This window comes from Salmo trutta, chromosome 4 (assembly GCF_901001165.1).
Source record: "Salmo trutta chromosome 4, fSalTru1.1, whole genome shotgun sequence".
Classification (NCBI taxonomy): domain Eukaryota; kingdom Metazoa; phylum Chordata; class Actinopteri; order Salmoniformes; family Salmonidae; genus Salmo; species Salmo trutta.
Genome location: NC_042960.1, coordinates 51991692 through 52007491, shown reverse-complemented (window position 1 = coordinate 52007491; position 15800 = coordinate 51991692). Strand labels below are relative to the sequence as shown.

The 15800-nt window shown below is 43.2% G+C and overlaps 1 protein-coding gene across 2 annotated transcripts in view; it reads left to right on the top strand.

The window, feature by feature from the left end:
- Positions 1–380: 380 nt before the first annotated feature.
- The window catches only part of LOC115192569 (ral guanine nucleotide dissociation stimulator-like 1), a 31073-nt gene continuing 15653 nt past the window's right edge, over positions 381–15800 (top strand). Inside the window, exons 1-7 of one of the 2 annotated variants that reach the window (XM_029751221.1) lie at positions 381–619; positions 5983–6093; positions 10970–11178; positions 11672–11746; positions 11922–12115; positions 13439–13572; positions 13700–14019. In XM_029751221.1, the coding sequence (XP_029607081.1) occupies positions 593–619; positions 5983–6093; positions 10970–11178; positions 11672–11746; positions 11922–12115; positions 13439–13572; positions 13700–14019 (1070 nt within the window). In that variant the 5' untranslated portion in view covers positions 381–592. The remainder of the gene's footprint in view (positions 620–5982; positions 6094–10969; positions 11179–11671; positions 11747–11921; positions 12116–13438; positions 13573–13699; positions 14020–15800) is intronic. The other variant, XM_029751222.1, reaches the window with a different exon arrangement.

The window sequence follows — 15800 nt, the reverse complement described above, 5'->3', positions numbered from 1 at the left end:
CACCAGGCAGGCCAAAACTCCATTCCATAAAAACAGGCTGAAATTTGAGGTTGATCGTTTCAAACAGCTATTACACTAAAAGGGCATTATCATAATTCTCACAATTTCACAGTATTATTCCAAACTCAGTGTGTAAATATATATAAAACACAGGCAATCACTTTTTTTTTTACTTCGTTGGGCATTTAATCACAAGCATTCATGCAAAATTTTCATGAAAATCTCAGTAGTCGCTAAATTATTATTTTACTTTTTTTCTCTATTTTGTCAGATTGTTTCTAAAATGAACCATTTTAAGGGGAAAGGGGAATGAGGAGGGGTTATGGGGAAGACCGCGAGTGCAGTAGGCGGAGCTCAGCTATTCAACAGCGGGACGAAGGAAGAGGATGTGTTGAAAGACAGGAGGAGGATTCGAAAGCGAGGGGGGGCAACAAACAAGAGAGCTGTGACTGATTGTGTGTGTAGTGGAGGAGAGCATATTTTACAGAGCAGGACCGCGCCGTATGTTGCTGGGAACTGGAAACATTTCTTGCCTGGATGGACTGTTAGCATCTTTTGATGCTGTCCACGGATCATTAGAGAAGCGCTGACAATGAGATTCGCCTGGAAAGATAAAATGGTAAAAAGTTATTCCGTTTTCCGTGCTGCAGACTTTTGTTGATTTTGCGGTTTGAGAGTCAGCTTTTAGAGAGGCTGGGAAGGGAGAGGGTATTAGGCTTGGGAAAGTAGCGGATGAAGGAAATGAGGAGGGGACAGCGAGGGGGATACATTTGAACATTTAGTTGTATTTGTTTTCTCACCCTCGACGCCATCGTGGTGTACTTTAAATAGTCTTCATTAATCTCTTGCGCGTAAACGTTTTGCGTAAAGACGCGCTCTAGAAATGTTACTCTGGCCTAATATGATAGTTCGTTTTTCGCTGAAGACAAAACACTTGTCTCTGAGCCGTGAAATGAGCCCTGAGGCGATCTCTCTACCGGTCCTAGTTGCGTCTGGAGCAATCTGAGCACAAAGCCAACACCAGATAAGTCCAAAGACTTGACACCGTTGTTGTTACCTTGAGCGTATTATTTTCACATATAGTTAATAAAACCAGTGTGTGTTATGTGATGTTGTCAGTAGGGGGTTGAATACATACTGCTCCTATATTTGCCCGAGTTTAATAGTCTCTTCTGTAGTCTGCATCCCACCTCCACTGGGTTGCAACATCCTTCCAAACTGAATCCTGTCCAGCAAGTCTGAAATGTGGGTTTATATCTTGGGGCCATTTAATATACCTTGTAGTATCTAAACTCATTCTTATTCACAACTGTATTTTTCTCAGATTTGTAATCGTATTATAGGCCTTTTAGATGGGACCTTTTTAGAGGCTAAAATGTACGCTGTACGTAACTATACAAAACTTGTTTGATCTCTCTTTTTACAACTCCGCCCAGGGCCTTTGGTACACCATATGCCCCAACTTGGTCTACAAAGCAGGTAGACTTTTAAACCCCTGTCTGAAAACATTTCTGCCTGGCACAAAAAAGCAGTCTCTGTGCACATACTGTGGACTCAGCAGGCTGGGCCAAAGAGCAGAAGGACCTCCTGATATTGTTTTGGAGTGGACTAGACTACATAACTCACTGAGTGAAGTATTTAACTCACAGAGAGGCAGCACTGTACGGGAAATTAATGGGAAATGCATACATGCTGGGCCATTTTTATCTCCTGCACTCAATTACTCCTCTGTGGCCTTCTTGCTCTCTCTCTCTATTTCTCTTTCCACCAGAGCCCATTGCCATCACACACTGTTTATCAGTGTCTGGCTGATTGTTTGGGGTGGGTTCCCTGCCTGGCCCTGTGTGCTTTGTTTTTGATAGAACCCAAACAGCCACCCACAACCGCCCCGGGCTAAGTGCCATTGGCCTTCAGAGCTGGCCATTGAGCCTGTTAACAGCAAGCCGTGACCTTTAACTCTAGCTGCCACCACTCTGTTTGGGGAGAGAGTGGACTTTGTCCTGCTGTTGTGATGCTGGTGGAAAGTGAGAGTGTGGACTTGGCTGGAGTGCGCTGTCATCTAAACAGCTCCTCTTTATGGGTTTAAAATGAGCTCTGGTCGCCGTCACACTGGATGTGGCTCTGTAGCCTGCCTTCATCCCTGACTGGGCAGATTTCTGAATTTGAGAGGGTAAACTGCTGTTCTGTGTCTGTGTGCTCTGCATAACTGATGTGTCGCCAATACGGATTCAGAGCCAGAGAGTAGAGACTGCATCGTGAGGAGTACGGGTTGAGAGCTTTAACTTCCTCGGTGTCCAAATCACTAAGGACTTAAAATGGTCCACTCACGTGCACAGTCGTGAAAAAGGGGCTACAGTTCCTCTTCTCCCTCAGGAAGTTAAAGGTTTTACAGCCGCACCATTGAGAGCAACTTGACTGGCTGCATCACTGCTTGGTATGGCAACAGCACCGCCCTCGATCGCATGGCGCTACAGAGGGTGGTGCGGACAGCCCAGTACATCACTGGGGCTGAGCTCCCTGCCATCCAGGACCTGTATATCAGGCGGTGTGAAAGGAAGGCCATGAAAATCATTATAGACTCTAGTCAGCCAAGCCATAGACTGTTCTCTCTGCTTCTGCACGCAAGCACTACTGGTGTATCAAGTCGGACACCAACAGGCTCCTGAACAGCATCTATCCCCAAGCCATGAGACTGCTAAATAGCTTAAGGAATGGCTGCACAGACTGAGTTGACCATTTTATTTTTGTACTGTCTCTATGCACACTCACAGGACTCTACACGCACACTGACACTCCAACACACACATAACATGCACACATTTGTACTGACTACGCAAACACACTCACATACAATCACCATACACATTGCTGCTACGCAGTTTATCATATATCCTGATGCCTAGTCACCTTCCCCTATACATACACCTTTGGGATGAATTGGAACACCGACTGCGAGCCAGGCCTAATCGCCCAACATCAGTACCCGACCTTACTAATGCTCTTGTGGCTGAATGGAAGCAAGTCCCCGCAGCAATGTTCCAACATCTAGTGGAAAGCCTTCCCAGAAGAGTGGAGGCTGTTGGAGCAGCAAAGGGGGGACCAACACTATATTAATGCCCATGATTTTGGAATGAGATGTTCGATTAGCAGGTGTCCATGGCACAGTCCATCACCACTAAGAGGTGCTACTGAAATTGTATATGGTTATATTACGTAAATGATGGTGCAACACTAATCAAAATGATCTTATTTTAGAACAAATGCGCTTTCTCACGAGTTGAATAGCGGTCGCTGTCTGCGTTTCTGAAACATCACTGCACTGTTGAATTGGCGCTTTTTCCTAGACCATGTTGCTATGTGCATAATAGCAAAGTTAAACAACATATTGGGGTTGAGAACAAGGCAGCAGCAGAATGAGGAGATGAGAACAGACCTTGTCTTATTGTCTATGAAAAGTGTGGAGAGAGGACACCCCAACTTAATTAGGTCTTTAATCAATAGCTTAACTGTTAAATGTGCCTGGCTTTATAAACTATCAATATATCTACAGAAATAAGACAGATCCTGGTTCCTTTGCCTGTTTGAGTGTTTGTTTAATAACCTACTAATTCCGTGAGCACCAAGCCTCACGCGACCACATGTCGGATAACAATCTCACAAATTCGGCTGTTATTAATCTTTGCTTTGATGTAATAAAGGCTTTACACTTTTGTTTTGTTAGAACAGCTTGTCTGGTATTATTTATAATTGGTTTCGTGTTTACACGCTTCCAAATTGTCAAATTATATTTATAATAATAACCCTCATTTTTCTTGATCTCTTATTATTCTTATTATTATCGTAATAAGTAATTTCATTATCATTAGTAGGCTTAGTCTAGCAGCCTTGTATAACCACCATCAAGCTGTAGGCCAAAGAGCGCATCCTGTTTAGTCTTAATACCGTAACTAACTTAGGTCTATACTTCTATAGGCTACTGTATCAATCATTCATTTGTTCATGTCATCACACACCATATGAGTCATTCATGATTTGAAATGCAATCAAGCATTTTTGTTTTAAAATAAAATGAAGCGACCCTTGAATAGTTAGCGTAAACAATAAATAACCCGTTCCATTTCGGAAATTGCATTGACGAATGAATGTTGCTGTAATGAAGTCTTTACAAAAAAAACATTACAACAGACTCTGGTACGCTTATACTTTATTTAGTGTTTACATTGTTCCAAACGGTCAAAAATGATATTGTAATCTAACAGCACCGGTTTGGCAAACATAATATGCACGCAGCGCTTCTCCTTACCTTATTTTTCTTGATCTCCAACTTGATGAGCAACCAGTAAACATTCCCCCGTTTCGAGTTGATTTGTCATGTCCTCTGCATCCATTTTGCTGTCACATGTATTCAGACTTTGTTATCACCATTTTTATTGCTGTGGTTATGATAAGCTATAGGTCAGGCCCTATTGGTCACGTGCATGCGATGCATAGATGTGTCACATAAAGAGAGCAAGGGAAAGGAAATGTTTTTCCTAAACAAATTAGGGATTTTGGTAACAGAACTTTTCAGTCAGAAATGACTGTAATTATGTTGCAGCTTCAGCAACATGGACATCGTGATAAACACTGAAGTTCTGTGGTGGTCGCTGCAACAGGGAAGAGAGTGAGACAATGGGTGCTAGTCACACAGTCACTCACTGTCATTTTTTTTAACACAATGCAGCAAGTCTGAGCACAATCAAATCAATTGCGTTCGGATTCCCTCTAGTCATTTGTGTGTCCTAATTATTTCATCAAACAGTGCGCTTAAAGCATCAGACAAGCTAAGTGCATATAGTTGATTTGATTTCAACACATAAGATGTCTATATATGGAAAAATACACATTTTAAAGTTTCGACGAATCGAGTGGTTAACTCCCTCCGCATATTCACACATTTGGACTCATCAGACCAAAGGACAGATTTCCACCAATTTAATGTCCATTGCTTGAGTTTCTTGGACCAAGTAAGTCTCTTCTTATTATTGGTGTCCTTTAGTAGTGGTTGCTTTGCAGCAATTTGACCATCAAGGCCTGATTTCAGTTTCCTCTGAAAAGTTGATGTTGACATGTGTTTGTTACTTGAACTCTGTGAAGCATTTATTTGGGCTGCAATATCTGAGGTGCATTTAAGGCTAATGAACTTATCCTCTGCAGCAGTGCTAACTCTGGGTCTTCCTTTCTTGTGGCAGTCCTCATGAGAGCCAGTTTCATAGTGCTTGATGGATTTTGCAACTGCACTTCAAGATCTTTCAAAGTTCATTACATTTTCCGGATTGTCTGACCTTCATGTCTTAAAGTAATGATGGACTGTCATTTCTCTTTGCTTATTTGAGCTGTTCTTGTCATAATATGGACTTATAGCCCTATCTTCTGTATACCAACTCTACCTTGTCACAACACAACTGATTGGCTCAAATGCAATAACAAGGAAATAAATTCCACAAATTAACTTTTAACAAGGCACACCTGTTAATTGAAATGCATTCCAGGTGTCTACCTCATGATGCTGCTTGAGAGAACGCCAAGAGTGTGCAAAGCTGTCATCAAGGCAAAGGGTGGCTATTTGAAGAATATCAAATATAAAACACTTTTCTGCTTACTATGTGATTCCATGTGTTATGTCATAGTTTTGATGTCTTCACTATTATTCTACAATGTAGAAAATAGTAAAAATAAAGAAAAACCCTTGAATGAGTAGGGTTGTCCAAACCTTTGACTGGTACTTAAACTTATATAGCTTTATTTTTCTTTTCTTTTTGGATTATGTGTGTATTGTTTTGCTAGGTATTACTGCTCTGTTGTAGCTAGAAACACAAGCATTTTGCAGCACCTGCAATAGCATTTGTGTACGTGACCAATAAACTTTGATTTGTGGTCCTGTGTTCTAATCTAGAGGATGGTTTGTCTTTGTGTTAACGGCTCATTATGGCTCTCCCACAGAGCTCGGTGCAGGACCGGGGGGAGGAAGTGGAGGAGGGGGCCATATACAATGTGACACTGAAGAGGTGCCAGATCCAGCAGGCTGCCAACAAGGGAGCAAGATGGCTGGGGGTGAATGGACCACTCTGCTCTTTCACTACAACACACTGATTGAAAGCAAGCAAACTTGTGAGAGACCTTGTCAGGCTCAAACAATAACCCTGCTGAATGCATTATGTCCATAGATAGATTTAATCTTTCCATTGGAGAATTGATGATATAAACACCAGTTGAACATGGCAACATTGGACAGATTGTATTAATTTGCAGAGTTATATACAGTTGAAGTCGGAAGTTTACATACACCTTAGCCAAATACATTTAAACTCAGTTTTTCACAATTCCTGACATTTAATCTTAGTCAAAATTCCCTGTCTTAGGTCAGTTAGGATCACCACTTTATTTTAAGAATGTGAAATGTCAGAATAATAGTAGACAATGATTTATTTCAGCTTTTATTTCTTTCATCACATTCCCAGTGGGTCAGAAGTTTACATACACTCAATTAGTATTTGGTAGCATTGCCTTTAAATTGTTTAACTTGGGTCAAACGTTTCAGGTAGCCTTCCACAAGCTTCCCACAATACGTTGGGTGAATTTTGGCCCATTTCTCCTGACAGAGCTGGTGTAATTGAGTCAGGTTTGTAGGCCTCTGTGCTCGCACATGCTTTTTCAGTTCTGCCTAGAAATGTTCTATAGAATTGAGGTCAGGGCTTTGTGATGGCCACTCCAATTCCTTGACTTTGTTGTCCTTAAGCCATTTAGCCAAACCTTGGGAGTATGCTTGGGGTCATTGTCTATCTGGAAGACCCATTTTAGACCAAGCTTTAACTTCCTGACTGATGTCTTGAGATGTTGCTTCAATATATCCACATAATATTCTTTCCTCATGATGCCATCTATTTGGGGAAGTGCACCAGTCCCTCCTGCAGCAAAGCACCCCCACAACATGATGCTGCCACCCCCGTGCTTCACAGTTGGGTTGGTGTTCTTCAGCTTGCAAGCCTCCCCCTTTTTCCTCCAAACATAATGATGGTCATTATGGCTAAACAGTTCTATTTTTGTTTCATCAGACCAGAGGACATTTCTCCAAAAAGTACAATCTTTGTCCCGATTTGCAGTTGCAAACCGTAGTCTGGCTTTTTTATGGTGGTTTTGGAGCAGTGGCTTCTTCCTTGCTGAGCAGCCCTTCAGGTTATGTTGATATAGGACTCGTTTTACTGTGGATATAGATGCTTTTGTGCCTGTTTCCTCCAGCATCTTCACAAGGTCCTTTACTGTTGTTCTGGGATTGATTTGCACTTTTCGCGAACGCGTCTCCTTCCTGAGCGGTATGACGGCTGCGTGGTCCCATGGTGTTTATACTTGCATACTATTTTGTACAGATGAACGTGGTACCTTTAGGCGTTTTGGAAATTGCTCCCAAGGATGAACCAGACTTGTGGAGGTCTACAATGTTTTTCTGAGGTCTTGGCTGATTTCTTTTGATTTTCCCATGATGACAAGCAGAGGCACTGAGTTTGAAGGTAGGCCTTGAAATATATCCACAGGTACACCTCCAATTGACTCAGATTATGTCAATTAGCCTATCTGAAGCTTCTAATTTTCAGGAATTTTCCTGATCCACTTTTTCTGACCCACTGGAATTGTGATACAGTGAAATAATCTGTCTGTAAACAATTGTTGGAAAAATGACTTGTGTCATGCACAAAGTAGATGTCCTAACCGACTTGCCAAAACTATAGCTTGTTAACAAGAAATTTGTGGAGTGGTTGAAAAACAAGTTTTAATGACTCCAACCTAAGTGTATGTAAACTTCCGACTTCAACTGTAAGTCTATAGGCAAATTCATTGTGCAAAGTGTATGACATTAGTTTTGTGGATAGAGCTTGTCAGCTTCATTGTAAGATATACAATAATACCAATTTGCAATCACAGGGTGTCTCATCCTGCGCAGGCCATACAAAAAACAACAGTTTCATGAGTAGCCTACTCAACTGTTTAGCTAAACGGGATTTCCTGATTTGCCGGTTCCAACTGCCATCATAATTCTTCTTTCCCTGCATGTTGCATCCTGTAAAAGCAAGGCATATAGAGGAGTACAACTATGCTACATTAACACATGACAGAACATATTCTGAGTACTGGAGCATTATCCAGGCCGTGAGTGGGAGTAAGTGGGTGTTCTGTATATGTGACCTACCAGCTAGATTCAGTCTTATGTAGCAACATTTTTAATTGTGTTTTTTATATTGGATAAAAGTAGAGACTCAGAGCTAGAAAAGTGTATATCATACACTACAGTTGAGGAACAATGGGAAAGTCATTCTGCTTTGAAAGTTGATAAACTTGTAACCCCACTTTTGAGAAAATGGCTATTGAATGTTTTGGTACACCTTCTGGAGAGCTCTTTTTTGTCTACACCCATTCACCATCGTTCACACCCTCTTAAGCCTTAGCCCCACCCATCTCTTTAAGGATTCACATGTGAGGACATGTGTTTAACAAAGTCAGTACGGTAGTGTACTAAACAAACAAAGATGTCAAGATTAAGGCTGGTTTATACTACATTTATCGACATGTCTGTGGACAGTTGTCGCAGTGACATCATAAACATTCTATTGTCGTCCAACATCAAACTTGTTGTTATAAACACAAAAATGACAGGCTGCACGACACCCGCAGCCTAGAGTCCAAAATAACATAACTGGAGTATTTTAACACCAATAACCGATCTGTTTAGAAATGAATTTAGTGTATGTCAATCTAGAAAACCATGCAACTAAAATAAACTTTCTAAACAATGTTTTGGTTTGTTTCTAGCTTGTTAGCTAGCTAGCTAAAGTTAAGTTAGCCGGCTTGCCAGCTCAATAATGGCCATATCATAGCTGACAACGCCTTAACTTTAGCAAATGTTTATTAATTATTACAGGAATATAAACTCACATCAATATCATTGTTTACAAGTTAATGGTGAACTAATTAAAGAAAATAGCTTACGGTTGTGAGTGTGACAAAATAAAAGCAGGGCATTCTGCCAGAGAATTTTAGAACTTGGACACTGTCTCATTGGCCTAACATTATATCCTAATTTGACTTCCGTGCAGGTCATGTTGTTCTTCACAATACTGTCTCTGGTAAACACACACCATATCAAATGAAATCAAAGTTTGTCACATGCACAGGATACATAAGGTGTAAATGGTACAGTGAAATGGTCACTTGCATAGTGGAGTCTTTTGTTTAGACATGTAGCTAGCTAGCTATCATACTCTGCTTCCACCGGGCATTCCACTGATTTCAAAACTCGGTCATCTTGTTTTCCTTGACAACAACATTGTTGATTGCCGTTCCAGAAGACTTTACAATGTCTGGTTCAATGAAAATGTTTTTACCTAAATCTGGACTTCCTCATCATCTGATTCATTTTCAGAGTCCGAGAGAGTCAGCATGGCACAATCGTCCTCCAGAAAGTGGAGAGCATAAGCAAGACTTTTGCAGTTCTTTGTAATATCTTTCAAAAAAGACACGATAGAAAGGATTACCTGTCTCCCGAGTGACGCAGTGGTCTAAGGCACTGCATCGCAGTGCTAGCTGTGCCACTAGAGATCCTGGTTCGAGTCCAGGCTCTGTCGCAGCCGGCCGCGACCGGGTGACCCATGTGGCGGCGCACAATTTGCCCAGCGTCATCCGGGTTAGGGGAGGGTTTGGCCAGCAGGTATGTCCTTGCACCATTGTGCTCTAGCGACTTCTGTGCGGGCCGGGTGCAGTGCACGCTGACACGGTCGCCAGGTGTACAGTGTTTCCTCTGACACATTGGTGTGGCTGGCTTCCGGGTTAAGCGGGCATTGTGTCAAGAAGCAGTGTGGCTTCGTTGGGGCGTGTTTTGGAGGACGCACGGTTCTCGGCCTTCGCCTCTCCCGAGTCCGTATGGGAGTTGCAGCGATGAGACAAGACTATAACTACCAATTGGATACCACGAAATTGGGGAGGAAAAAAGAAAGGATTATCTACACATACTGAGCAGCTCATGTTAAAGACCGAAGCATGCTACATTTCAGACCAATCTGAACTCCTCTCTCGGCATGTCCAGCCCATCCATTATCTCAGCCAATCATGGCTAGTGGGAAGATTCCTGTCTTTTTTCAAGGCTAAACCAACTAGGCTCATAATTTAACCATTGTATTTGTATTTACAGATGGCATACAAGTGTGTTATTAAGGCACATTAAAGCTCACATGTTTCAGAGAGCATTTCTCCCAGAAAAGCAATTTTGATAAAAAATATTAATGTTTACATTCAAATACCTCTCCTGTGAAGTAGTGACAAGACATACACCTAGTTTTCTGAAATGAGTCACACATGAGTAAGCCACTGAAAGCAAAATGTTGTCTTTATGTGGTTGTTGATGATTGTAATCCCCTCATTTATTTAGTGGGAAAGCAAGATAACGTAAACAGTGAGCCACACTGGTGCTTTGTTTGTTGTGGCATTGCCCATAGGGTACCATCAGAAGAAATGTTATACAAATGCAAATAGTGTGAATGTGCATGTATATTTTTGCTACTCAACAGTCAGTACATTTCCAGTGGCTAAATGTTTGCTAGAGAGCAGTGCTGACTGAGAGTAAAGAGCAGGTGAGTTTGACTAAATGCTGTCCTCTTTGCTTCCCTCTTTGAGCCAGTGGACGGGGTGGAGGAGGGGCACAGATCGGAGAGTTTCCTGTTGTAGCATGCAAGCGGCACCAAGTTCTCCCTTCCTTTTCTCTCTCTCACTCCCTTCACTCCCCTCATTCTTCCCAACAGACACCATACTCAGACACATCTTCTTCGGAATTCAATATAGAGTGCCCTTTGTCTCAACACCTCTCCATCTGTCCCTCCATTTCCCTCTCCCCAATTCTCATCGTTCTAATATCCCTGGTTCTTTCCATCTTGTCGCATTGCAGGCGGAGGGGGACTGGCTGCCTCCCGGCCACACTGTGAGCCAGTTGGAAACCTATAAGATCCGGAGTATCCGGGCGGGAACGCTGGAGCGTCTGGTGGAGACCCTGCTGACTGCGTTTGGGGACAATGACCTCACCTACACCAACATCTTCCTGTCCACATACCGCGCCTTCGCCAGCACGCACTCTGTGCTGCAGTTGCTGCTAGACAAGTACGTCTGGTACTGGGCTGGGGGCCCATGGTGGCTAGAGTGTATAGCAGGAGCTGACAACAGCTGGTCCTGGTGGGACCTAGTGAGTGCAGGCTTTTGTCCCAGTCATAGTGCTATAACACCTGGTTCAATAATCAACATGATTTTGATGAAGTCACGTGTAAGTGTTGAGCTGGGACAAAGTGTGTACAGACTGTGGCTCTCCTGAAACATGGTTGAAGAACACTACTGCTCTATATGGAGAGGCTGAGGAGACTTACTGCCTTCCCTGTAGCTCAGTTGGTAGAGCATGGTGTTTGCAATGCCAGGGTTGTGGGTTCGATTCCCACGGGGGGCCAGCCCAGAAAAAAAATATATGAAATGTAAGTCGCTCTGGATAAGAGCGTCTGCTAAATGACTAAAATGTAATGTAAAATGTTACTGGTCTCACTGCTTTTAGACTGATGGTAGATGGTGGTGCTGAATTTTTTTATATTTTTTGTCTTTCTCTCAGGTATGGAATTCCAGAGGATCGAGAAGGACAGATTGAGCGATGTAGACCCTTTGAAACCAAAGGTGCCGTTCGAACGTAAGATTTCTCAACGTCTCCTGCTTGCTTTTTACTTATTCTGTCTCTTTCCATATGGATTCAAGCGCAGTTGTTGTTACTTTGTAGCTCCTCAGTCTGCCTTGCTCTCTGCCAGCAGCAGCTTGCTCCCAGCAACCCTCCCTGACACTCTGCCCCCCTCCATCATCCCCCTCAGTGCCCTGGCCTCCATCCTGCGAGTCTGGCTGGACCAGTGTCCAGAGGACTTCCAGGAGCCTCCATCCTACCCCTGCCTCCACAGGGTGATGGCCTACCTACAGAGGGCCCTGCCTGGATCAGAGCCCATGCGTAAAGCCCAGAGTCTACTGGAGCAGCTGAAGGCTGAGGCCAGTCTGGATGTAGACTCAGAGGGTGGGTGAACAGTAAGATATCTAGTTAATTAGTACTCTATCCTCCAGAGGTGTGGACTCGAGTCACATGACTTGGACTCGAGTCAGACTCGAGTCACAAATATGATGACTTGCAACTCGACTTTGACTTTAACACCAATGACTCTTGACTTAACTTGGACTTGAGCCTTTTGACTCGAACTGACTTGATACCCTCCCCAAGCCCAAATATTAAAAACAATGCTATTAAAAAAGTGTGCAGCGCATCAACTCTTCATTTAACGGATTACAGTTTGAATCGGACAGCAGCCAATCAAATTGTGCCAGCTGAGAAAAAGTTGCGGTGGCAGTGCAGAGGAACGTCGGCGGGTGAATTCAGATGGAGCCCTTGGAAAGATGATACCCAAAGTTATTATTTTCGGATATAAAGACGACGCTGTATCAACAAAAAAATGGATTGCAACTTGCAAAACATGGGGGAAGAAAATGACAGACGGAGGCGCAACAACTTCCGACTTTGTTCGACACTTGAAGCTGCGCAAAGAAAGGTAAGTCGTAGCTAATATAGCCGACAGCTATATCATTCATAACTTTGCTAGTGTTTGCATGTTGGCTAATGTAACGTTAAATCAATGAGCATCCACACAGTCAGTCAGTGCGGGAACGTGATCATTGCATCCAAGATTGAGCTACAACTGGCTAGGCAGTTGGTAGCCTAAATTCTGCCTGTTGTTACTGCTGTTCCTAAAACCATTGACATACGTTAGCCTACTGTAACCACACAGAGAGTGTGTGTGTTAAGGTTGGGCGATTCTGTACAAGCCTACATCACCCGATTGCGATCCTCGATAGTCGATCACTATTGGGGGGGGGGTCTCTTTCTTATGGCTACCCTTGTATTTCCATGGAAATATAAAGTTTATTTGGAAAGTAATAAATAATATATTTTTAAAAGCATTCATGATTTGCGTAAATGTAATATACTAACTATTACTCTTGTTAAAAATATGAAATGGTATTACATTTGGTGAAGAGCACATTATGACTTGTTTAGGACTCGAAACTCAAAGTTTAGGACTTGAGATTTGACTTGATACTTGTCGGTCTTGACTTGAGACTTGACTCGGACTTGCCTGTCTTGACTTGGGACTTGAGTGCTAAGGCTAAGACTTGACTTACTTGTGACTTGTAAAACAATGACTTGGTCCCACCTCTGCTATCTTCTCTCAATTTTTTAGTCTTTATCTTTGTGTATCTCTACCTCTACTTCCTTTCTCTCTCTAAATACCTTTATCTCTGTTTGGCCTTCGATCATTAATCTGATCATTACTCCTACTCCTGATAGGTTTTTCTGGTGGTTTCCACAGCAACAGCTCATTCTGCTTGGCTGAGGATGAGGGAGTAGAGATTGAGGTCCAGGAAGGCTTCCTGTCATTTGATGCAGACTTGGTAGCCAACCAGCTGACCTATATGGATGCGGTAAGAGAAAGGCTGAGGGAGAGAGTCTGTGTGGGAGTATGGGTTGCCAGGTTGGATTTGAACAATGCAGGATAAATATAAGTTATGTGTTTTAATACTAATCGTCTCATTGTTTGTCTGTTTCCAGTTGTTGTTCAAGAAGGTGATTCCTCACCACTGCCTGGGCTCCATCTGGTCCCAGAGGGATAAGAAACAGAACAAGCACAGTGCTCCCACCATCCGTGCCACCATCACCCAGTTCAACTCTGTGGCAGCGTGTGTGGTCAGCACCATACTGCACCGACGCCAGATCCGCCCACACCTCAGGGCACGGGTCATCAAGCGCTGGATAGACATCGCTCAGGAGTGTCGCATGCTTAAGAACTTCTCGTCGCTGCGTGCCATTGTGTCTGCACTGCAGTCCAACCCACTCTACAGACTGAAGAGGGCCTGGTCCTGGGTGCCCAAGTGAGTCTCTTTCACAACCTGGGTGCATAATAATTAGTCATTATGTTTCAGTGACTGTATTACTGGCAGTCATGAATCATGACCACATTAAAATTCCATGTGACCGTTGAGTCACAGTAATCTAATTTACAGCAAAGAATAGTTACAGGGGATTAATGAACCGATTGAAAACTGGGGATGATTAGGTGGCCATGATGGTCAGATTGGGAATTTAGCCAGGAAACTGGGGTTAACACCCCTACTCTTACAATAAGTGTCATGGAATCTTTAGTGACCACCGAGTCAGACCACCCATTTAACATCCCGCCTGGAAAACCACACCCTACACAGGGTAATGTCCCCAATCATATAGAATTGTTTTAGACCAGAGGAAAAAGTGACTGACCAGAACCAACCCTGCTTAGCATCAGAGGCAGTGAGATTCAGGGTGGTGTGCTGCTGGCACATAGGCGATGTTGTTGGTTCATTGATTGTGCATATTTTATACATTCATAATGAATAGGTTGACACATTACCTTTAGCTACAGAATATCTCACCACCGGGAGTTTCCATCTCCTCTCTCTCCTTCCTTCCTTTCTCCAGTGCGAAGAGATAGGGACTGTCAACAGTTTAATGAAATGTGTTTCGTTGTGATAAAATTTCACTATTGATGTTTCTAAACAGATTTCACTAGGTTTCCCAAATTAAGCACTGGGTAGCTGCAGGAACAGGGTTGGAGAGTTTGGGCAGAATATCACCTGTCACACAGCAAGAGGCTGCATGCTCCTCAAACAGTGGTTGATGCTTGGAGTGGAATAACCGGAGTAGCCTGAAAAACAAACCAGCAGGGAAACGGCCTCCATTCATTACTTCAGTGCATATGGATGACATGTCTCTTTTTCCCTGTCCCTGTTCCTGTTCCTGTTCCTGTCCCTGTTCCTGTCCCTGTCCCTGTCCCTGTCCCTGTCCCTGTCCCTGTCCCTGTCCCTGTCCCTGTTCCTGTCCCTGTCCCTGTCCCTGTCCCTGTCCCTGTCCCTGTTCCTGTCCCTGTTCCTGTTCCTGTCCCTGTTCCTGTCCCTGTTCCTGTTCCTGTCCCTGTCCCTGTCCCTGTTCCTGTCCCTGTCCCTGTTCCTGTCCCTGTCCCTGTCCCTGTTCCTGTTCCTGTCCCTGTTCCTGTCCCTGTCCCTGTCCCTGTCCCTGTTCCTGTCCCTGTCCCTGTCCCTGTCCCTGTCCCTGTCCCTGTTCCTGTCCCTGTTCCTGTTCCTGTCCCTGTCCCTGTCCCTGTCCCTGTTCCTGTCCCTGTCCCTGTTCCTGTCCCTGTTCCTGTCCCTGTTCCTGTTCCTGTCCCTGTTCCTGTCCCTGTTCCTGCCCATTTGATAATAGGCCATTCTAAATCAAACCTAATTTTGCATATTAGTAAAGACAAGATTAAAATTAGAATAGAGAAAATATGATCACTTGATAAGAGTGATCATATTATCACTGTTTATCTATGCATAGTCACTTTACAAATGACCTCGACTAACCTGTACCCCAGCACATTGAATCGGTACCGGTAACCCCTGTATATAGCCTCGTTCTTGTTATGTCATTTTCTTGTTCCTTTGTATTTTTATTTTTTTTAAACTTTAGTTTGTTTAGTAAATATTTTAACTCTATTTCTTGAACTGCATTGTTGGTTAAGTGCTTGTAAGTAAACATTTCACGGTAAGGTCTACCTACACCTGTTGTATTCGGCGCATGTGACAAATACAATTTGATTTGAAAACCGCATGTCCAGCCTGAGACAAACAGAGTGCAA